This window comes from Diabrotica undecimpunctata, chromosome 4 (assembly GCF_040954645.1).
Source record: "Diabrotica undecimpunctata isolate CICGRU chromosome 4, icDiaUnde3, whole genome shotgun sequence".
Lineage (NCBI taxonomy): Eukaryota > Metazoa > Arthropoda > Insecta > Coleoptera > Chrysomelidae > Diabrotica > Diabrotica undecimpunctata.
The window spans coordinates 128,409,230-128,434,324 of NC_092806.1; the positions used below are offsets into that span (position 1 = coordinate 128,409,230).

The 25,095-nt window shown below is 33.3% G+C and overlaps 2 protein-coding genes across 2 annotated transcripts in view; one reads left to right on the plus strand and one right to left on the minus strand.

Annotated features, from left to right (window-relative positions):
* Positions 1–25,095, minus strand: part of LOC140439994 (leucine zipper putative tumor suppressor 2 homolog) — a 430,708-nt gene that overhangs the window by 365,875 nt on the left and 39,738 nt on the right. Inside the window, exon 2 of the mRNA XM_072530217.1 lies at positions 14,580–14,619. The gene's annotated coding sequence lies outside the window, so the exon portion shown is untranslated. The remainder of the gene's footprint in view (positions 1–14,579; positions 14,620–25,095) is intronic.
* Positions 8,757–23,979, plus strand: LOC140439995 (COP9 signalosome complex subunit 2-like). The gene is made up of 5 exons (XM_072530220.1): positions 8,757–9,251; positions 15,182–15,463; positions 15,832–16,019; positions 20,652–20,885; positions 23,556–23,979. The coding sequence occupies exons 1-5, from the start codon at positions 8,969–8,971 to the stop codon at positions 23,880–23,882; spliced, it is 1,314 nt and encodes a 437-aa protein (XP_072386321.1). The 5' UTR covers positions 8,757–8,968; the 3' UTR covers positions 23,883–23,979.

Here is a 25,095-nt window from a genome sequence, read left to right on the forward strand (position 1 = left end):
AAAAAAATGTAGAAACATGGGAATAACGGTGGAAGAAAACAAGCTATATACACTTTTCTTTGCGGATGACCAGGTAGTAATTGCCGAAGACAGCTACGATCTTAGCTATATGGTAAGACAACTGCAAGAAGAATATGAGGTGGCAGGTCTAAACATGAATATGACAAAATGTGAATAGCTCTCAGTGGGAACAGATGAAATATGTGATCTAGTCTTGGAAGACGACAAAATCAAAGGCATGCAATCCTGCAAATATTTGGGGGTCATTTTTAACAAATCAGGGAAAGAATAAACAAAGGCAGCGCAGCGACCCGTGCTTTAAACTCTCTTCTCTGGCAAAAAACAATTAGACGAGAAACCAAAAAACACATTTACAGTAGTATAGTCCAAAGTATTATACTTTACGGTTCGGAAGTATGGGACGTCACCAAAGCTAATACATAGAAACAAACTTATGACGACAGAAATGAATTATCTGAGACGAAGCTGCGGTAGATCGAAGCTGGAGAAACGAACAAATAAGAAACGAAATGAAAATAGAGCGAAATATCAATGATGACATAGAAAGAAAACAATTAATCCGGTTCGGACATGTTAAAAGAATGCCAGAGTACAGATGGCCTAGAAGAGTACTGGAATGATCCCTCCTGAAAGCAAAAAGAGAGGACGACCACGGAGAAGTTGGCGCAACGATATTGATGAAGCAATGGCGGCAAGAGACTTAGAAGAGGCAACTGCATATGACAGAAAAAGATGGAAATTGGGGGCGGAGAAGCGGCGACAGCCGTAATAAATCCGTTATTATATATGTAAATATTTTGAACAATTATACAGGGTACAAGGAAACTAAGGAAACAAAGGAGACAGTCGCACGGATTCTTTCAGAAAAGCTTAGTAACATGGAGCAAACACATGGCACAGAAGAATCACTCCAGAATATATGAACAAGATCAGAGAAGCACATCTAATAGACAACAAAAAAAAGTTGGATGAATGGCAATATACTGCAACTCATGGAAGAAAGAAGAAAATCAAAAAATAACAAAAGAATGTACAAAAATATTCAGAGACAATAAGAACCGAAATACGAAAGGCCAAAAAAATTGGTTAAAAACGCAGTATGCAGACATGTTGGAACAAAAACACCATACATTTAATATGCATAAAAAGGTAAAACAAGCAGCTGATCTTCAAAAATCCATCACAGCTAGCAAACTGCAAGATCAACAGGGGAACATCATCACAAATATGCTTAGGGGCCAAATACATACAAGAACTCTTTGATGATAATAGGTCAGAACAACCTCCGTCCTATATATGTAATGACCACTTACCAATCACATCAGATAATGTCGAAAAAGCAATATCACAACTAAAAGATGGCAAAGCTGCTGAACCTGACAATGCATATGCTGAACTCATAAAGCTATTTAACAAAGACTGTACTCAACGACTAACAAAAATATTCACTGACATATATTTAAACGGAGTAATACCAAGATCATGGCTGAAGTCAACATTTATTGCGCTACCAAAGAAAACAAAATCCGTATCCTGCAATGATTTCCGGATCATCAGCTTAATGAGCCACATTTTAAAGTTATTTCTAAAAATCATACATGAAAGGGTATATAGACTATGCGAAGAAAAAATGAGCCGTACACAATTCGGTTTTCGGAACGCAGTGGGTACGAGAGAGGCTCTCTTTAGCATACAAGTACTATTTCAAGGAATTAAAGATGTGAATTGCGATATTTATGTATGCTTCATTGATTACCATAAAGCATTTGATACAGTGAAACACGACTGTTTCACTGAAGCTGATGGAGATATTAACAAATATTGGAATAAGCACCTGTGATCTAAGAATTACTAGAATCAATACTTCAATCTTTACTGGAATCAAACATCGTCCATCCGTACAGAGGCAGGAGAATCCGATGATATCAAAATCAAACGTGGGGTCCGACAGGGATGTATACTATCGCCCTTACTGTTTAACATATTCTCTGAGGAAATTTTTCAAGAAGCAGTAGAAGATGTTGAAGCCGGAATTCGAATTAACGGGGAATGTATCAATAACATCAGATACGCGGATGGCACGATGGTATTCGCTGACAGTTATGAAGCTCTCCAGGAGTTAATGAATAGAATTACAGAGAGTGAGTCAGAGATATGGACTTCCATATCTCTGACTCACTGATATGGAGTGAGTCACCGAACATTAAGAAAACAAAATGTATGATGATCTCTAAGAAGGAACAGCAAATTGAACAGATCAGTGTGAATGGTCAACCAATAGAAAAAGTAAAAACATACACCTACCTTGTGGTACGAACGTCAATGAAAATTGGGACCATCAAAAAATGGTTAAGCTATTCAAATGCCACGATTTATCAGTAACCATAAAAATCAGCTTACTACGATGTTATATCTTTCCTATACTACTGTACGCAGGTGAGTCGTGGACTCTCACAGACGCTACCTGTAAGAAAGTTGAGGCTTTCGAAATGTGGCTTTATCATAGAATCCTGAAGATATCCTATACTGATCACTTTAATAAGCAGGACGTGTTATTAAGAATGCAAAAAGGAAAAAAGTTGTTAACCACAATAAAAACAGCCAAAATTAAATATCTCGTCACATCATGAGGAACAGCGAAAGGTATGGGTTGCTGCAATTAATTCTTCAAGAAAAAGTACTGGTTGAAAAATCTGCGTACATGGTTCAATACAACAACCACAAATCTTGCAAAATACAGATTGCCATGATGATCGCCAACATCCGAAAAGGATAGGCACTACATGAAGAAGAATACAGGGTACTAAAATACAACAAATCAATTTCCTTCTAACCCTTAGAACACCTACTAACAAGGTCCGGGATCTCTTCGTTAAAATAAAAGCAATGCATTTTACTTTTCGTTTCATAAAATTTTACAATACCAAATTGAATAGTTTAAAAATGTAACTCAACATTGTTGGTTGATGACATATTACTAACCTAGATTAGCACGTTTCTCGTCTTTGAACAAACTCGAACTAGAAAAATATTTCGTTACAAAATCTACCTTAATCATTTTCTATTAGACGACATGAAAAAGCAATTACTTCAACTTAAAAACTTACATAATAGTAATAAGTAATAAAGAAAATTGGGTTAAGCTAATACTCCTACATAAAAACGAAGCACACTATGCACATAATGGTAAGCAATAAATAAAATCAACTAACCACTAAATCAAATAATTTACACCGATACTATTCAGTACTACAGCCATTCAACTAAACGTAGTAATTTAAATTTCATAATTTGTTGTTGTTCGATGTTACATGACTTCAAATCAGACAATCTGAATAATCATTCGGACAATTTTTAAGAAATAAATCATTTAGAAATCGATTACATTACTGTGGAAGAACTATCAAATAATAATATTGTGCAGGAAAAAAGTAAGGTTGATGCCTTAAGAGACTGTGGAAGATGTACAGTGCAGTAATTAGATCTACTTCTTCTTTCTTTTTATGTATAGACTCCTAAAGCCTGTTTTTTCTTCAATATTAGCCTCCTGCATTGTTTAAATTATCACGCCATATCTTCATTGGTCTTTCAACATTTCTACGACCACTTGGTGATTTGTCCCGTGATATTCCATTTCTGTTTCCGTTTTGTACCCATATATTCCTTGATTGCATACTATGCAATCAAGGAAAATCCTGGCCACTTCTTAATAATAGGTGGCAATTTCAACGCCAAAATAGGCGCTAAGGAGGACTCCTCTGAAACAATATTAGGAAATTTTGAAAGCAAAGCAGAAATGATAGAGGCAAACAACTGTAAACTTTCCTTTTGGAAAACCTACTCTATCAAATGCACACCTTACTGCCGTACTGCTCCACCATAGGCCGATCAGATACCAGCATCCAGTTCTTCCATTTCACGATATCTTTGTTCCATCCAGGCCTGTTTTACTCGCATAACTTTGTATCTTATTTGTCGATATATTTCTCTACATTCAGTCTCGTCTTTATTTTTCCACTAGCTTTCCTGTTAAATAAGGTCTACTGTTTTATCGGTCATTTTTCTCTCTATCGGGCTTTTTCCTTATTGGAGCTTATCTGGTTTCAAAACTTAGTTTGCTATGGTGACCATTTGACGTCTGGAGTCAAATAATTATCAACTAAAACATATGTGCAGAATCAAATAATCAGAAAAATTAAAGAAACCTCCTATGTTTAAATCGTATATCACAGTATAAATTGATTATATTCAAAAGTAAACCAGCTTTAGCTATTACGGTGCTCATTTTCCATCTTCTTCTTTCTCAGCTTTTCCTTTTTTAAGGATCACTGTTCCTTACTGTTCTTTACCACCCAATTCTGTCAATCGTGTCTTTTTCCACGAACTTTCTGTTTCAAGTGCTTTGCCACACAGTCCTTCCATCTTCTCCTCGGTTTTCCTTTACCTCTCTTTCCATTAACTTCTAACAACTCTATCCTTCGTCCTACATAGTTTTTATGTCTACGTCGATATGACCACACCATTGCAGTCTTTGTTCTTGAATCTTTTTGAAGACTGTAGTTACCCCAGCTCTTTCCCTAATCAAGATGTTCCTGATCCTGTCCTATATATCTTTCCTTTCAGCCCTTTGCCAATTTTTTGATTACATAGTACCGTGCTCATTAGCTTCCAATTAAACCAACCAGCCTTACGTACTTCTCAGGGATCCACTTCTCTGTCATACATCTCTATTACTGTGCTCATTTTCCATGTTTTCAATATCCCTTCTTTATCATACAACACTATTATGTGCAGCACAATGGCAGTTTTTCATTTCATTCTGACTTGTTGGATATCAATCTAACTCAACCAATGACATATGACAGGCTAACTGAGTATATAGACTGTCGAATTTATCTTCACGAACAAAATTAACACGATCATACTGTCTAAGAAATAATTAATCTTTTACACAACAATATATCTACTATGTTGTACTAATTGATCAAAAACTGTACCTACATGGAACCGGATCAGGGATCCTTAAACTAACACATTAATTTAGTAGCATATATAATTAATTTAGAACATTAATTTAGAAGCATCTAGTCTAGACCAACACTCTGCAGTGTTACGGGCTGAAGTACTCGTATTTGCATTAAAACCCTGAACGACTACAAAGTGACCAGAATAAATATCTTTATCGACTGCTAGGCGACATTATCGTGGGTACGGAACCCACTTAGCAAATCTAGAGTAGTAAGAAGTTGCAATTATCTCCTTCACAAATTACCACGACACGATAAAGATGAAATGGTATGAAGAGGTAAAGAAGTAGTATGAGTGGGAATGAAAATAAGCTAGTAAACTAGTTCTTATAATGAGACCCAAAGGGTCAAAGAGAGTCAAAAGGTGCAAACATAAATGAAGAAAATCATTAGAAATAGTTTCAGCAGGCTTTTGTCTAGTTTGTTGAGTATTAGTAGACCTGAAAACGGTAACTGAACACGTAGGAATGGTAAATGAAGCATATTAAATGGAGAATGAAACTTCTATATATCTTTTGTGACATCAAGTGAATATATACCGAGAAAAGATGGTATATTCAACGTCTTGATTTACTGCTGCTATCCGATTTTCTCTTTGATTAAAATTAAAAAATCTCGTTAAGAGAAAACATGATTACTTCCAAAATCATGTTGAAAAGATTATTAGGAAATTTACTTTACACAGGGATTCACAGAGATAATGAGCTGACAGATGAACTAATAAAAACTAGCCGAAACACCATTAATCTGAAGCACTTTGATGGGAAGAGCAGTAAAATGCTGTAAGAATTGGAAAAGAAATATACTGCAAAAAATTTATGTACTGGAAAAAATAACCCCACTATATCGTCCAAGGAATTATGAATGTGTTTTGATGCAGTAAAATTCAAAAAACATGGTAAGAGATATCACGTATTGTTCTGAAGCTATTTTCTTTTGGCATTTTAAAGTAATTACTATTTTAATGGGAATAAGCCACCAATTGAAGGTTAAAGTAAGTTTATTGAAGCTTCAATTTCCACTTCGGAAATCGTTCTCAAAATACAATATTTTATATTTTGAGAACGATTCCGCAGTGGAAATTTAAACGTCAATAAACTTACTTTAACCTTCAATTGTGGCTTATTCCCATTAAAATAATAATGAGATATAACGTATCAAGTAAATATCATAGAACTCTATTTTTTCCAAGCATGGTATTTAACTGTTATTTTAAAAAGAAACAATGTATTTTCGTCCACATACCTTCGGCTTCTGACTCTTTGTGATGATGTATTTTTTCCAATTAAGTTTATCCCTGTATAATAATGTTTTACCCAGTCCGTCCCTTGTTACAAGTTTGCCTTTATGTGATGCCAAATGTAGAAAGTTGCAAATCTATTGTTTAGATTTATTACTATTGAAAGGAAAATAGGCCAGACGCATATTGGTTTAGAGTGTGTGGCATTACTTTTGTTACATAACCTTGACAAATAGATGGTTTTGTCTATGTTAGCATTTAAAAAGAACAAATTAGTAACAGCCTGCTAAAAGTGTGTACCCAATAACAAAGGACAGCATGTTTAAAAAACAAGACGAATAGAGTACTGCATGTTGCCTCAGTTTGAAGAACCGAAGCAATTATATTATTTTCGCAATATTTACGTTGAAGAAATGCATAAACAAATGCACAATATAGAGCTATATCTATAAGTATATGTTCGTAGAACAAATTTATACAGTGTGAATCTAAATACGTGGATGAGATAGATTAAAATATAACCTAGGCTAGATACTCATCATCATCATTTGCTAGTTTTAAGTCCAATGCAGGACATAGGCCTCCCCTGTTTGTATCCAATGTACGGTCTTGTGCAGTATAGATTCAATTTTTCGTCATCTTCCGCCGATCATCTTAGCATTGTGTAAGTGGTCTTCCTCTGTTTCGTTTATCTGTTCTTGGTCTTCATACGGTTAACTTACGTTTCCACCTTCCATCCTTTATCCTTGCTACGTGTCCAGCCCATCTCCATTTAAATCAGCAAGCTCTCTTCACAACATTTGTAATTATGGTTTTGTTTCGTGGGTCTTCGTTTGTAATCTTGTCTTTTATTGTTACTCCTATCATTGAACGCTCCATCCTTCTTTGTGCTATTCTTAGTTTAAAGCAGTGTTTTTTGTTAGGGGCAGTGCTTCTGCAGTGTAGACCATTACTGGCGGAACACACTGATCTTAAATTATTCGGTATGCTGTCCTTTTTAAATACGTTTTTAAGAGCTGCATATTCTTTTCGATACCTCATTTGTTTGTTTGTTCTTGCCTATTCTAATTTTGTATTTAAGGTATATGTATTTATCAAAAAGTTCTACTTCGTCTTTCTGAATTTTTAAATTATTACTGGGTATGATCTGATTCTAGCTTCCGACTAACTCCACAAGACAAGGCGTTGGACATCTTATCAGTTTAACTGCTTTGAGAACAGCATCCCGTTTTTAGATATGCCAATTATTCGCACACATATTAACATATTAGTCACCACCTGGTACAGAAAAGAAATGGCCAACAACTGTTTCTTAAATTACCATTCGACACACACAATCAGCCTTAGAGTAAACTCGTTGACACACTCTCTTTACAAAAACGAATCTCTTAATCCACTTAAGTCCATTGTCATTGATAACTCCTATCCCACATCCATCATCAATAAATTTCTTTTTTTTTAATCTATGGGCATTCTATTACCTATGTATCCAACGTGTTACTATTAGCATTCATTTTCAACAACATACAGATGAATAACTCCCTGTTCAATACAATTACGAACAAGCTTACCAAACTTTCTAAAAACTTACCAGTCAAAATAGCCTTATAAAACATTAGAACCATACTAAAGTTATTTTAGAAGACCAAAACTTCATTAACTCCTTTAGAATAAACTAATGTGCATGTTTATCATATACTCTGTGCAGAGTGCAACTCCTGCTACATTGTCAAATTCTAAAATATCTCACAGCTTAGAGGAATCTCTGATCGACATTAATATGTTTGGAATTTAATCATTGCTAATCAAGTCCCTCAGACTTGGTTTAATCAAATTTCTTGCTTTCTTGCTTGACTACTCATTTTTATTTCTACATCAGTCTCTGTTAAAGGTAGGTATTCTAGTTTTGCATCTGAAAGTGCAAAATTAAAACTCTGTAAAGATTACTTTGAAATAGTTGCATTCTGCAATCATGAAGATCTTCAACCACGTTCAAGAATAGACGTTTTAAAATCCAACAAATCCATTAAAAATGTTATCTATGAACTATTACTGTACTATTATTATCGATAAACGATGAAAATACCATAAGAAGTAGAATAATCTCTGCTGATAGAATTTATCGCATTAAAGCTGTTTCCGATTTTATAACACTTAAACTAACTTCTAACGTATATGTTCAGTGTTAAGAATATAATTTGCTAATTTTAAAATAAAATTATTTGTTTTTTAGATTTATGGCCAAAATAAAGTATGAAAAATTGACACTGAGTTTTATTGATTTGATAATTTTCAAGTCGACAGTTTGACTGAGTATATACACATCCAAAAAATAATACCATGGTGATGGCACATGATGTATTCGTGTTCTTAATATTTATTAACTTCTATTCCTGGACTATAACCTTTACCCACACTCAGATGACTCAGCATAGCAGACTCGCCGCGCGGATCAGGTAAAAACAAGTCTGTAAACTTTTTATACAATTTAGCAAAGATCGCTACAGTTTTCGTTATTTCACAGTTGCTCATAGTCACCTGTAGTAAGCGCTGCAAACGTATGTCATTTCAATTTTTTTTTGGTTGTCAACAAAATATTTAGTGTCTGATCAATGTAAACAATTGTTATTTGGTAATAACAGTAACATTTAAACATTTAATTTAACAATTTTTTCAAAATATGGACGACGACTTTTTTTACGAAAACGAAAATGATTATGACTACGAGTATTCTGAAGAAAGTACATCAGAACCTGATGTCGATTTAGAAAATCAGTACTATTTGGCCAAAAATTTGAAGGAAGAACAAATAGAAAAGTCGGTAAATGCCTTTCAGAAAGTACTAGAATTGCAAGGTGAACATAAAGGAGAATGGGGTTTCAAAGCTTTAAAGCAACTAGTAAAGGTACATTTCAGGCTAAAGAATTATGATGCCATGATTAAGATGTACAAAGACCTACTAGGTAAGTACTTTTTTTAATTTAATTGATATATTTTATCATTACTATAATTACATCATAATATAATAAAGAATAATCATATCCCTAGAAGAACACTATCATTCAAGAACAACTCAACAATTTTATATTTCTGGTTTTAGCTACCAAGAGCACCAGCTAGTAGAATATTTTCAATTTTATGAAGTTGCTTTTTTATTTGACAGTTAATGCAGTAATGTTCACATATTTCTCTTCACCTTCTTCTTGTGTTTGTGACTGAAATATTGTAGTATAATATAAATTATTAGTAGTAACTGTTGTAGCATTGTTTAAAAAAGAATTGTTATTTTTTAAACAATGGTTGTAGTATGTTGGTTTATTGGCATTGATTGATTAATAATTATGGAATTCTATAAAGATGATTTAAGCATACGAATTGCTGTTTTTGTGATTTCTTTGTAAATCTATATGTTACTTCATTTTATTTAGTTATCATTGTTTGGTTGTCTTTCTTTTTTTTGTTTCGTATTACATTCTTTTTGAAAAAGTTTGTATTCTCCAGCCTTACTTTTTTAAGATCTACTTTCTCAGCATTCCGGTAATATGAGTGTTGCTGGAATGCATATCAATCTCTTTTTTGGCTTCTTATCCTTAGTAATATTCTCACTATTAAGTTATTTAGACTAAATGCTAGATGATATTTTAGTCTAAAAATATGTTTGACTATTATTTTTTGTTGTTCCACATCTACGATCAGGTCAACAGTAACAAAAATATGTGGACCTGAGTATTGAACATATAGAGGAAACTGCAAGGTAAGATAATAGAAAAGAATAGATAGGTAACTTAAAGAATAAATAAACAGGATGGCAAATATTCAAATAAATAGGAGAAATGGGTTATGTTGGATTATATAATCCCAATAACCTGAGTGAAAAGTCATAAGGACAAACATGTAAGTAGATGTAAAATAGATTATTAAGAACTAAAAACAGAAAATTGTTGTTCTGAGAGGATAATACCTTGGTACATTCTATCTAAATTTATGTCTCAAAGCATTTTCATAGCGTGGTTAGTAAAAAAATAACTCGTACTATAATATTACCCAGTTATGACTGTAATCATACAGTCACAGAGTGCAAATTAAAATATTTGGACCATATTATGAGAAATAAGCTTATATATGGCTTGTTACAACCTGTTCTTCAACAAATAGTTGGCAGCAGAATAAGAATAGTCTTGTTATTTGCCATAATCCAGAATGAGCAGGCACCATAAGAAGAACATGACTGCAATAGTTTCAATTCCGAGACAAGTGCTGTCAAAACAATAACACATTGAAATCACCTGAGCAATCCATACAGATCTTTAAGTATTACTCACTGAATATTGATATGCTTCAGTTTATGATCATTACCGAAGTTGCTATGTGAATGATGAAGACACACCCTTTGAGCATGTACTTCATTGTATTTAGTTAGTTGTAAACTTAATTATGTCTCAAAAATGAATCTACTATAGCTTTCTGAATCATTTCTTATGTTTTAGAAACATCCTCAGTTATTGTACATTAACATATATATTAAATATTTTTGAGATTTCTTCAATATTGTATAAATAATTTCATAATCGGCTGATGTGTTTAGTGTTTAAACATATAAACAGATATAATTAAACAGAGAAAGTTCAATGTAGTAATAGTACTGAGTTTAGTATACTTTATTTAAATGCTGAATCAATAAGGAATAAAATTATAGGACTGGAAGTATTGATAGTTGAATATGACAGATGTGATAATTGTAGTTGCTGAACATCAGTTGAGAGCTGGTGAAGAACCATATTTTAATGCTAATGGATATAGTGCAGTGTATGTGTGTATAATAGGGGAGTAAGGCGGAGGTATAGAGATATTTATTAAAGATGTTATAATTATTCTGAAGTTTATAGATATAACACAAAATGTTGAATACTTTTCTTACATATTGATAGGCATTTGATTGTGGGAAGAGTATACAGACCTCATGATTTCCATCACAATGATTTTTTGGGAGTAGTGGATATGTCCTTAAACATGTTTATGAAGAAAACAATACTAATCGGGATATTTGGTGACTTTAACATAGACCTGATCAAACCAGACCGAACAACCACTGCAGATGGTTTTATAATATTGAATAAAACTGTTCCCCACAAGAACAGTGTGGGAAATCAAATCAAATTTACTTAAACAACCTTAGTACAAAAATAATAAAAAACTATGTTTGACAAAAAAGTGCTCCTTGATGTAATATTACATCACATAACATTGTTTCAAAATGAGATTTCCACTATAGAAGGCATAAACAGTTTCCAAATAGCAAGTTTCTATAGTATGCCTGTAAATCTGCTCAAAAGAATTAATTGATGCAGTGGCTGAAGCAAAAAATATTATTTCTCAAATAAATTATCAGAGGCACAAAACAACAGCAAAATATATGGTTAACATTAAATCATATTATCCACAACTCAAAACATACAAAAAAAAAATTGTAACAATTCATTCAAAATCTCCAGGCGGAGATGGCTTTAGTGTGGATATTATTAGAGAGTTTGCAGAGGAGCTGTACTGAACCTAGCTAAATTAGTAAATTAATAACCTCCTTCTTATTATTTCAATTGAGATAGTGGTACATTTGTATAAAGGAGGGGACTCAAAGCATCCTGGAAGTTATCAGCCAATATCACGTTTAACAACCATCTCAAAGATCTTCTAATCATGTGCAAATAACCAAATTATACAATTCTTTGATTCATTCAGCTACTGGTTTAACAGGCAATATGGTTTTTAAAAGCTTTCGAACCAGTTGACCATAATATACTTATTTCAGTGTTTCAACAATATGGAATAACTGGAATGTCTTTAGTTTGGTTGAGGAATTATTTGAGTATCAGAATACGAAAAGTTCTATGTAACAATGTGCTAAGCACAGCAGAAGATATTGTGTGTGGAGTTCCACAATGGTCTGGGACCAACACTTTTCCTGATTTATATGAACTCATTATCCAATTTACCACTACAGTCCATGTTATATCTGTATACTGATGACACTGGTTTTCTGTATGCCAATAAAGATCTCAGAAAATTAGAAACATGTAGAAAAGGACTTAATAGAAATAGATGGGTGTCATTAAGTATCAAAAACATAACGTTAATATCTACGTCATTTTTAAAAACTGTAACCTCTGCGCAATTGCCTTTCACTTGATGAATCGTAGAAAGTCTAAAAAACATCAGATTTTCAACAAATTTTTTTTATTTTCTTTTCATCATATTTTAATACTAATTATCCTATTCCCAACGAATACAAATCCAAAGACATAAAAATTTTAATTTATTTACAAAAAATGTATTTACAACTACACTGGTTTCGTTTATAACAATATGTCAATATGATGGGTTTAAAAATCATCATCATCATCATAAGTGGCTCGACAATCCGTTGTGGATCTTGGCCTGCTCACAAAGAAGTCGCCACTCCTGTCGATTCCTGGCAACTTCCCTCCATCTTCTAACCCCTAGAATCTGTAGGTCTTCTTCCACATCATCAATCCATCTCATTCGTGGTCGTCCTCTGCTTCTTGTGCCCTCTGGTTTTGAAAATGTTAATCTCTTCGTGTATTCGTGATCTGACATCCGAGCAATGTGTCCAGCCCATCTAAGTCTCTGCACTTTAACGAATTTCACAATATCTGGATCGGTGTATAACTGATACAGTTCAAAGTTGTATCTTCGACGCCATAGCCCATTTTCATTTACGGCCCCAAAAATCTTTCTAAGAATTTTTCTCTCAAAAATACCAAGAAGTCTTTTATCATTTTGAGATAAGATCCACGTTTCAGCCCCATATATCAAAACTGGTCTTATTAAGGTCCTGTATATATTAAGTTTTAGTGCACGTTTTATATTTTTATTTTTTAAATGTCTCTGGAGGCCGTGAACAGTTCTGTTTGCTATTGCTATGCGTCTTTTTATTTCGTCGCTTGTCGTGTTTGTTGCGTTTACTAGCGATCCAAGATATGTAAATTCTTTGACTTGCTCAAAGGTATGGTTGTTAATTTGAATCCTTTGTTGGATATTTCGAGGGTTTTTAGAAACCAACATATATTTGGTTTTTTCCTCGTTTACCACAAGTCCTAATTCACTTGCTGCGTCCGCAAGCCTTGTAAAACACTGCACCATGTCTCTCATACTTCTGCCCACTATAACTATATCGTCAGCGAATGCGAGAATTTGCGTCGATCTATTAAAAATAGTTCCATTCATTCTAATATTTAGTTGTCTGATTGCCTTTTCCAATGCAATATTAAAAAGCAGACACGCCAACGCGTCTCCCTGTCTTAGACCATTATTAATGTCAAAGAACGTAGAATTTTCTCCTTCAATTCTAACGCATGAGCTTACGTTTTGCATTGTTAGGTGGGTCAACTTAACTAACTTAGGTGGGATCCCAAAGTCTATCATTGCATTATATAATGCAGTTCTTTTCACACTGTCATAGGCTGCTTTGAAGTCAATGAAGAGATGGTGTGTTTCTATGTTATATTCTAGTGACTTTTCTAGAATCTGCCTATGTGCTTGAATTTGATGTGTAGTTGACTTTCCAGTTCCAGGGTTTAAAAATCAAAAGTAACAATTATAAATATTTGAAATCGATTTCCGTTTAACAAAATTTTAAATTATGGCAAAACTATCAGTCCTAGTTATAGGACATCCGTATATCATTCGAAAGAGAAATTTTTTAAATTTATTAATATACAGGGTGTTCCATTTAAAATAAGCTTTATATTACACATTGAATAATCCAATAATGAAACTACAAATTTTGAACACCCTGTAAGTAAATGTTTAATAAATAATCATGAAATATATTCGACCAATATCCAGCTGTTTAGATGTATGAGTAATTTTATTAGAATTGCTTAAATAAATTAAGAATGAGTCCTCGTTTAAAGTTTTACATTTTAAGAAAATTCGACATAACTCAGAACACTCTGTACATAGGTGTAGGGAAGTCTTATGAAACTATACCTTATTTTTTGCAGACAATTAGAAAATCTAATAAAATACAGAGTGTTCCATAAGAAAAAATATAACTTTGAAACGCCGCGCTTTATTGTGACACCCTGTATATTTCAGAATAATTTTAAAATGTAGCCTTTATCAACCTACCTACTATACATTTAAAAATTTTTCAAAATCTTTTACCGTTTCGCTGTAATATTCCGTCTCGTTAGTGGTGACTCACCCTGTATGTTGTATATCGTATATTGTGAAATTAATAAACTAAAAAAAAACTAACGTAATAAACTTACTATATTTTTCCAGTTATTCCTGTCTGGAGTTATGAGGTCCCTGTAAAAAAATAATATATATTGTAGTAGAATAATAGATACTATAAGATAGTATGTGATTGAAAAATCTTAATATAAAGGATAAAACTTGGACTAAAAGTATTTTGTAGATTTTTTAAATTGAAAATATATTTTTTTTTATTTCGAATCATATTGTAATATTGTAATAATGTTATCTAAAGTTAAAATCAAATTTAAATAATTATATACTGTTGGAAGTGCATCATATGATCTTTTTGTTTCTCTATAAATTAATGTTTTTTACTTAAGGGTTTCTTTAATCTAAGGTTTTTTCACATATTTTTTATATACATGTACCATTACCACATGTCTTTTGCTGTGCTAAGTTGAGTTAATTTGTAAACTGTATATATATATATATATATATATATATATATATACATATATATATATATATATATATATATATATATATATATATATATATATATATATATATATATATATATATATATAGGATATGTAACTAAAATCGTATTTATTTTAGTGAGTACTGTTTTGAGAATTACATTTTAAATCCTAAGCTGATATTTTGCTTTCAGGATATATAAATAATGCCGTAACTAAAAATCAAGGTGAAAAAGCTATTAATTCCATTTTGGATTACACATCTGCTTTACAGGATATACAATTACTACAAGATTTGTATGAAATTACTCTGTCAGCTTTAAAACATGCCAAAAACGAAAGATTGTGGTTTAAAACAAATACCAAATTGGGTAAAGTGTATTTGGAGAGGGGCGATTTTGGGAAAATGGCTGGTATTCTAAGACAACTTAAATCCACTCTTACTGCTGATAGCCATGAGTGTGATCCCCACAAAGGTAAGTGTATAAATTACTGTAAAACTTATCCTTCAAAAATATTCCTGATAAAATTCATACAAAACAGAATATATATAGAATGTTGAAACACAGTTCAACAATGCGCCATTTTGATTTACAGATATTATGAATATCCAGAAGCCTTTCTTTGTGATCATACGTACCTACTTACAGTTTATAAAACATCAAAAATCATTTGATATAATCTTCTTCTTAGAATGAAAGAATATAATACATTCTATGCGTTCAATATTGTTAAACTTACATAATTTAAATGTACCCTTTTAAACGAGTGAGTTTACATGAGTAACATTGAGTGACATTCTTTGGTTATAATAAACAATTATTTCTTCTCTTCCATTGTTTAGGTACTCAACTTCTTGAAATATATGCGTTGGAAATTCAGATGTATACACAGCAGAAAAATTACAAGCAACTTAAAGAATTGTATGAACGTAGCCTTAAAGTACGCTCAGCCATTCCACATCCCCTTATCATGAGTATCATCAGAGAATGTGGCGGAAAGATGCATCTAAGATCGGGAGATTATGAGAAGGTAAAAAATAAGAAATAATTTAGTACTATCGATACAAATATATATATATATATATATATATATATATATATATATATATATATATATATATATATATATATATATATATATATATATATATATATATATATATATATATATATATATATATATATATATATATATATTTAGCAGAATTTCTTGGGCTTAGGTCCATAAAAAAGGTTGTCTATTATGCCATGACATTTTCATTCACTTTTTTTTCGACGTTTTAGCAGTATATGCATGTCTTTTTCAAGAAATATTATTGACTAAAAAACACTTTATCAAAAGACATATGCTTTAAAAAGAATCCTTGACTTCTTCGTCTTCTTCAGGTTCCTTCTTCTATCGGAGGTTGGAAATCATCATCGCTATTTTAATTTTATTGGCCGCGCTTCTGAATAATTCTAATGAGCTGCAACCGAACCACTCTCTCAAATTTCTTAGCCAGGATATTTAGCGTCGTCCGGGGTTTCTCTTCCCTTGTATCTTCCCTTGCATAATTAACCCAAGTAATAAATACTTCTCGCCTCTCATTATATGACCCAGATATTGAATCTTAACAGTCTAATTTTAACAGTTTTTATGACTTCACATCCTTCACATCTTTGATTTACAAGCATGCAAAAGTTGGTTACGATTAAGTATACAATTAAACATCACAATTAAAATAATAGTAAAAATATAGGACAGACCCACCAAGTCACTTCAAGTAAAATGTATTTTATTTTTAATATGTTGTTTTGTTGATGTTTTGATTTATCATTTAAACAATCTATTGTTTTTACATCATAGGCGTACTGAAATTATCCTTTTTTTATATGCATTTTAAATTAAATTGAGATATATCTCGTGTAAATTTTTGACATCTTTTTTATCATTTATTGCATTATTATTTTTTAAATTTGTATAGACTCTAGGAGCTCCCTCTTTTTTCTATTATGTTCACTTTTTAGGATCTTAGTTTTGTCGAAAACAAATTTTTTTTCTCGTTCTTATGTTTTGTGAGGGCGGTTGAGGTTTTTTTGTTACATTTGTGAGAACGCATTCTTGAGTTTAGTAGCTGGCCGCTTTGTCCAATATATAGTTTGGTTTTTTAGTCAATAATATTTTTTGAACAAGGCATGGATATCTTGCCGAAATGTCGAAAAGAAAAGTGATAAAAATCTCATAGCCTCATAGACGTCCCAAAAAATTCTACTAAAAAATATATTAACGTTCAAGAACCAAACTAGTCAAGTCTTTCATGTTTTATCCTTGTTTAGGCTTTGGCGCCTCTTCAGGGATGGGTGTTTATGATTGGGGAAACGTCAGTCTGTGCGTATTGCCGCTCTCCTCTGACTACGTGGGCAGTAATGTCAGAAAGATTTTCTACCTTTGTGGGTGCCGGTTGAACCAAGCCCGCTACTAAGTACAAGTTTCATTGGATAAGCGGTCCTTTTCAGATTTTTGGCCTTTTGTTTTGTTCGGTTTAAACGCGTGGAGGATAGTTGTGGCTATATCCTCATCTAGGATCAGATATCGTTGTGCAATGAGATTGGGAAACCACAGAAAACCAATCTACCCATGTCCTTGTGATTTGAATTTCGACTCATAAGAAGTGTACGGGGTGCTCACTGTTTTGTGTTTGGTGTGTGTGAGTTTTATATAGTTATTGGTTGTGTGTTGTTAGTTTGTTTCTTGGTTTGGTGTTGATATGTTTATTGGTTTGTGAGCTTGTGTGGATTGTAAAGTGTATGTGTGGGTAAATAATAAGTGTGTGTATAATGAGTGTGTGTTGTGTTTATGTGCGGAGTTACGTGAAGGTTTAGTTTACGGAATTGTTATAGCAGGAGGTAGAAATGGCATACCCATACAGTGAATTGTACATTTGGTTTAAATAGTATAGTCCACATAGTACATTTGGTTTAAATAGTAAATCCACAAAGTGGATTGTGTCGCTCATCTTTTCAGGGAAGATATTAAATGGGATCATGGGTGTGAAGTGGATTAAGGATTTCATGTCCGAGGGAATTTTCTTTGGAGAGTGTGTTTGTGTTGTGCTTTTGGTTGGTTTCTTCTGTGTGGACATTTTTGTGATAATGCCGGGTACCCTCCATTACAGTTAGGACATTTGTGAACACCTTTTGTGAGGCATGCAGTAGACCTGTGTTGCTGTCCATAGTATGGACAGATAATTGATTTTTCGGGGCATTCATTGCTGACGTGTCCGCTTTTGTAGCATCTCGAACAGTATTTTAGCCGAACCGGAACGGAATTGTTTGATCTTGGAATCTCGCAATTCAATCGTTCTCCTTAAAACGTACTACTTTAACAATAATATTTACACATGACGTAACCTTCTCAACAAAGATTGTTGAAAAGGTTATGTCATGTTACAAGTTTGGAGGTCGATTCACTTTTGGCCACGGTGTTTTGCCCATGGAAGTTTCAAACTCTGATTGTTCTTTGTATTCGGTATTATTAATATGTGCTGTAAACGTTTGTGTGCGTATATAGTGTTTCTGTTTAGTGAACATGTGTTATGTGTTTCATGCATATGTATTGTGCATGATATAGGATTTCTTATTCTTATCGCTATTATTGGTATATTCTTGTTGGTGACTTCTTCTTTTAGTATTGGCAACTAAAGCTTGATACATTCTGCGAATGGGTTTGCTACACATTTTTCTTCGTTGAGTATGATAAGGGCTGTTTCTTTGATTTTTCTCTTTTGTATGTCTGTTTCTTTCATGACTATTGTTGAATCTTTTCATTGTACTCTGTTTTCATTGTCCCAGGTATGTTTGTATATCTGTGGTCTTCGAAGTCCCTATTTTTGATGTGTGTTTCATGTTCTTTTATCCTCACACTTACTGGTCTTGCTGTTTCTCCCACATAGAAACGTCAAATTTTTAGGTAAAATGTAATTGTCATTACAATCAATTGTGGCTTGAGCCTATATAAACATAGTTTTTTTAATTTACACATTTATCTTATATCTGTTGTCATATTGTCATCTATGTGGTGTAATGTATTTCTTGGTTTGGTGTTGATATGTTTATTGGTTTGTGAGCTTGTGTGGATTGTAAAGTGTATGTGTGGGTAAATAATAAGTGTGTGTATAATGAGTGTGTGTTGTGTTTATGTGCGGAGTTACGTGAAGGTTTAGTTTACGGAATTGTTATAGCAGGAGGTAGAAATGGCATACCCATACAGTGAATTGTACATTTGGTTTAAATAGTATAGTCCACATAGTACATTTGGTTTAAATAGTAAATCCACAAAGTGGATTGTGTCGCTCATCTTTTCAGGGAAGATATTAAATGGGATCATGGGTGTGAAGTGGATTAAGGATTTCATGTCCGAGGGAATTTTCTTTGGAGAGTGTGTTTGTGTTGTGCTTTTGGTTGGTTTCTTCTGTGTGGACATTTTTGTGATAATGCCGGGTAGCCTCCATTACAGTTCGGACATTTGGGAACACCTTTTGTGAGGCATGTAGTAGACCTGTGTGGCTGTCCATAGTATGGACAGATAATTGATTTTTCGGGGCATTCATTGCTGACGTATCCGCTTTTGTAGCATCTCAAACATTATTTTAGCCGAACCGGAACGGAATTATTTGATCTTGGAATCTCGCAATTCAATCGTTCTCCTTAAAACGTACTACTTTAACAATAATATTTACACATGACATAACCTTGTCAACAAAGATCGTTGAAAAGGTTATGTCATGTTACAAGTTTGGAAGTCGATTCACTTTTGGCCACGGTGTTTTGCCCATGGAAGTTTCAAACTCTGATTGTTCTAGGTATTCGGTATTATTAATATATGCTGTAAACGTTTGTGTGTGTATATAGTGTTCCTGATTAGTGAACATGTGTTGTGTGTTGCATGCATATGTATTGTGCATGATATATAATTTTTTATTCTTATCGCTATTATTGGTATATTCTTGTTGGTGACTTCTTCTTTTAGTATTGGCAACTAAAGCCTGATACATTCTACGAATGGGTTTGCTACACATTTTTCTTCATAGAGTATGATAAGGACTGTTTCTTTGATTTTTCTCTTTTGTATGTTTGTTTCTTTCATGACTATTGCTGCATCTTTTCATTGTACTCTGTTTTCATTGTCCCAGGTATGTTTGTATATCTGTGGTCTGTCGAAGTCCCTATTTTTGATGTGTGTTTCATGCTCTTTTATCCTCACACTTACTGGTCTTGCTGTTTCTCCCACATAGAAACGTCAAATTTTTATTTAAAATGTAATTGTCATTGTGTAATGTATTTCGTCTTTGTAGTACTTCTCATTCTTCAACTTTTGATTTATATTGAAGCTGTCATGTTTTGTTGAAAACTGGGCGCAGTCAAATCCTACATAGTCCAACCCGAAAACTAAGTTTTACACTCACTTTTATAATAATCTCATAATAACAATTATTTAACCCTAAATTTATGTGCGTTTTTCCACGATACAATGGCTATACGCATATTTCTTTGACAGATGGAACATTTTACGTTTGCTTTAATCATTAACAAGCTGTACTTTAATTGAAAAGAACTTCATATATATGGGTTATATGCAAGACGCAAAATGTATTTTATTATATACGTGAAAATTATGTTTAAGGCGTACACAGATTTCTTCGAAGCTTTTAAAAATTACGATGAAGCTGGCAATCCTCGTCGAATCAACTGCCTGAAGTATCTTATACTCACTAGTATGCTGTTGGTTTCTGCCATAAATCCATTCGACTCACAAGAAGCTAAACCGTACAAGAATGACGCGGAAGTAAAAGCAATGACACAGTTAATCTCAGCTTTTCAGAATAATAATATCAAAGAATTTGAAAAAATTTTTCAGGTAAGTCAATGTATTGAAGAACTATTTTGATATTTTTTACAATTCTTTGACAATTAAGTAATAAAATGATAACACGCAACTATAAATTTAAAATTACGGTATTTAATTTTCTGAAGTAATAGGTGTATCTTTTTGATGTCTGATTCTTTTATATCAAAATTCAATTTTTAAAAATCAATTCTTTAGTGTTGCACGGTTGGTCTGTCCCTCCGGGGATTATTGCAGCAAAAAAACTGCAACGTACAGAAAAACTAAGAGCGGATTACGATTCAGAATTAAAAGTTATGTGGGAGAAATTATAAAACCGGAGGGCTTTACTGTCGGTTCCGAGAAAATTGGAATCAGCTCATTTACTCGTACACCATGATAACTAGATATTATGTATATAAACAACAACTTACGTCGAAATACGGTGTCCCAGTGGCTAAGGAAATGGACTTGAGATCAATAAGCTCTGCCCGCACTTGTTAGAATCTGATATGTTTTGATAATGGATTTATCATCTATTATTTATTAGGCGTACGGCGTATACAAATCACCTACGCTTAAATTAAAACTACAATGCCAGATAAATACGTAAATAATCATAGCTGAATATCCAGGTTCACTATGTAACCAATTGCTCCAGGCACGTTTAGGAAGTCTGTCACTTGGTCAGCATAAGATCTCAGAGGGACAGATCGTCCTGTCACGATATGTTGGATTGTTTGTCACTCCGCGCCGCAGTCACATTCTGGGGAAGGAGCTCTGTCCCATTTGAACAAAGAGTCTGCACAGCATCCATGTTCCATTCTGATTATATGTTCAGAGTAGTCCAGGCTTTTCAAGGCAGATCTAAATCTGGAGGCTTGCTTATTGGTACCACTAAGTTGTTGGGTTGTGGAAGGGGTTCTTTCAAGTTTTTTTTTGCATTCAGCGAGTGAAAAGGAAATTTGTATTAAGTCCTTGGTGCTGACCTAAGAGCTGGAAGTCTGAAGCGCGATAGGGAGTTGCAGGTTATTCTGTAGTTTTTGATACTCCCTCACGAGGGCAGTATGTAGTAGTTGATTTTATAGTTCCTAAAATGATTCCCATTATTTGGTTTAGTTTTACATCCACCTTCTTTGTGTGAGTGCTATTTAACCACACTGGAGAACAATATTCCACTGCCGAGTAAACGAGTTCCAAAGCGAGCTGCGCAGTACAGATGCATTAGAACCCCATCTAGTACCGCATAATTTTTGGATGATATTTTTTCTGGTACGGATTTTTGCGAGTTCTGTCAAGCGTAATAACCAGGTACTTTGTCTTTATTATAAGGTTAGCACACCATCCGTCAGCTGCTCGTTTGCTGATTTATTATTCAGGTGGAAACATCTGGTCTATAGGACTAGGTGGCAGTCTTCATTTTTATCATCTTATCAGTAAGTCATTTGTTAGTAGTCTCGGCATGTTTTAGCGCTCGGTGTTACGTGGCTATATCTCCATCGTCTGCATATCCAAACTTTTCAGCTCTAGTTGTTCTTATATCTGCTATGTACAGTTTGGAACGTAGTTGAGCCAGAACAGATCCTTGGAGCAAATCATTATTGAGTTTTTTGGCTTATTTGTATTATTACCATAGGTTACCTGAAATGATCTATTACACATCTCGTTGGTTAAGTTTGCAGTTCTCAAGTATGGCACCTTACTCAGGAATTTTTACATTAGTCCCTGTCTCAATAATCTCAATAAATACTACTGATGTTCTTAGCTTTTTCTGGAAGCATGCTTCTATATACGCTTCTTTATATATATATATATATATATATATATATATATATATATATATATATATATATATATATATATATATATATATATAAAGAGACCCCCAACTAACAACAAAATGTCGACTCTCTAAATGTTACATTATTCCGGTTTTTCTGTATGAAGTTGAAGAATGGACTCCGTCGGAGACATCTATGATGAAACTGAAAGCTTTTGAGATATGGTACTACAGACGAATACTGCGGATCTCGTGGTTTGATCTAGTGACGAATTCTGAAGTTCTTCGCAGAATGAGAAAAGAACTTGTAGTGCTTGTCACAATAAAACAAACGGAAATCGGAGTACTTTGGGCATATTATGAAACATAATGATCCATATGGTTTACTTAAGTAGGTTAATAAAAAAAAACTATCTGGTAAGAGATACCCGGGAAGTCGACGTATACCTGGTATTTTCTGGCTCCATAACCTAAGAACTCTGTTCAATATGACTGCCGTAGGCCTGTTTTGAGCAACTTTCAAAAAAGTAAAAATTATCATGATGAGCAATATCCGCAATGGACAGGTACCACAAGACGAAAACCTATAGAATGTTGTATAACTAGAGGAGAAAGAAAGAGAACGTCAAGGGTCACCGAAATTACAGATAGCTCTGGATATAGGGGTAGTCTTAAAACTTGGACATAGTTCCTTTAGGAAATAAATATACCGTGTGTCAAATATCGTTGACATGCATCATATCCACAGACGTGTAAGTTATTAGTCTTGTGAAATTAAAATAAGTTGATTTAGGCTTAGTTGATAGAATTCTAGCGGGTCTTTCGCTATTCCGTTATATCGGTTTATTTACTATACATATAATTAATATATCTTTTGCCAATAATTAATGACAACTGAAAAATTTGATCAATATATTTTTTAGGAAAACAAAGAAAGTTTGATGGCTGATCCTTTTATTCACGAAAGTATCTCAGATCTGCTTACCCGTGTCCGAACAAAGGCGCTTCTTGCTATACTAAAACCGTACCGAAATATAAAATTGGACTTTATCAGTAAAGAATTGGGAATAAACGAAGAAGACGTCGAGAGTCTGCTAGTATCTTGCATATTGGACAAATCCATCGACGGTAAAATTGATCAGATGCGCAGGGTTTTTATAATGACGCCACCAGACTACAATAGGAAGTACTATGCTATACAAAAATTAAGTGAGCAGATTGAAAGACTTACCTTAAGTATTGGAGAGTAAATGGATCATGCCGGTTCCTATCTTTTATATGTTTATATATTTACTTCTGTTCAGCTCATTCTTAGATTTAGTTAAAATAAAGATCTATTTTTACATTGGTTTTATTTTACTTTGGTTAACATAATATGCATTAGGTTAAAGTATTAGGCGTCAATAAGGACATACCAAACAGCTCACGTTTTTTCTCACGGCCTTTTTTCAGTGCCTCCAAGGGTGTAGTGCTGATTCGCGTCCGTAGAAGAATACTACATGTGCACCCTGGCTAACGCCAAATGGGCTAGCATATACTGGCGATCAAACAATCTTGGTATCTCCTGACCTCGATATACAAAAACATGACTGAAAACTTACCAACGGGGCCTTTTCAGGGCTCTCCTACTAGAAAAATTGGACCTTTAGTGCGAATTTATCACATTAATATAGAAAGCATAAGCTATGCCAAAAGCCAGTATGTATCAAAGATACTAGTGATGTAACGAATGTCAGTTTTTGAACATTCGCGAATGCGAATATATGCCACCGACATTCGCAAATATTCAGTTTTTTTTTTAATTTGGCAATTTTAATTGTCTCCGGCAGTCTCATTTGCGTGAGGTGTGTAGTTAGATAAGTTCAGATAAATTTAGTAATTCAGCAATTTTCAGAACAATTATACAAATCATGTACTGTATTACATTACAGTGTAGTGTATATTATAATATGTATCTTGTTCCGAAAATTGCTGAATTAATAAATTTATCTGAACTTATCTTACTGAAGTCGAACTGTTTATAGTCCATCTAATTTACTTACCGTTGCACGTCATTATCATTGACAGAGATCGAAGTTGACATGGTTGCCAAAGTATAAAAAAATCCTGAATCCATTTTAAATCAAATAGGTCACAATTATTGCAAAAGTGGATTATACAACAAAACAAAATAATATTTAATGTAAATAAATACAAACAAAACAAGAGTTAAAAATAATCTTGTTAAAAACAATTTGAGCCGCTTGTATGCGTCGTATAAAGATGTAAAATGGAATACTTAAACAAAAAAAAAAACACTTTTTTCTTTACTTATTAACATTAGTCAACACGGCAACTGTCAAATAAGTGTTACCAATTTATGCCAAAATATCACCTTCGTTCGATTACAGTTACAGTGTGTTCCGAACAAATGTTCTTCATATAAACGCTTTATAATGCATTTATACAAATTAAATGAAACAT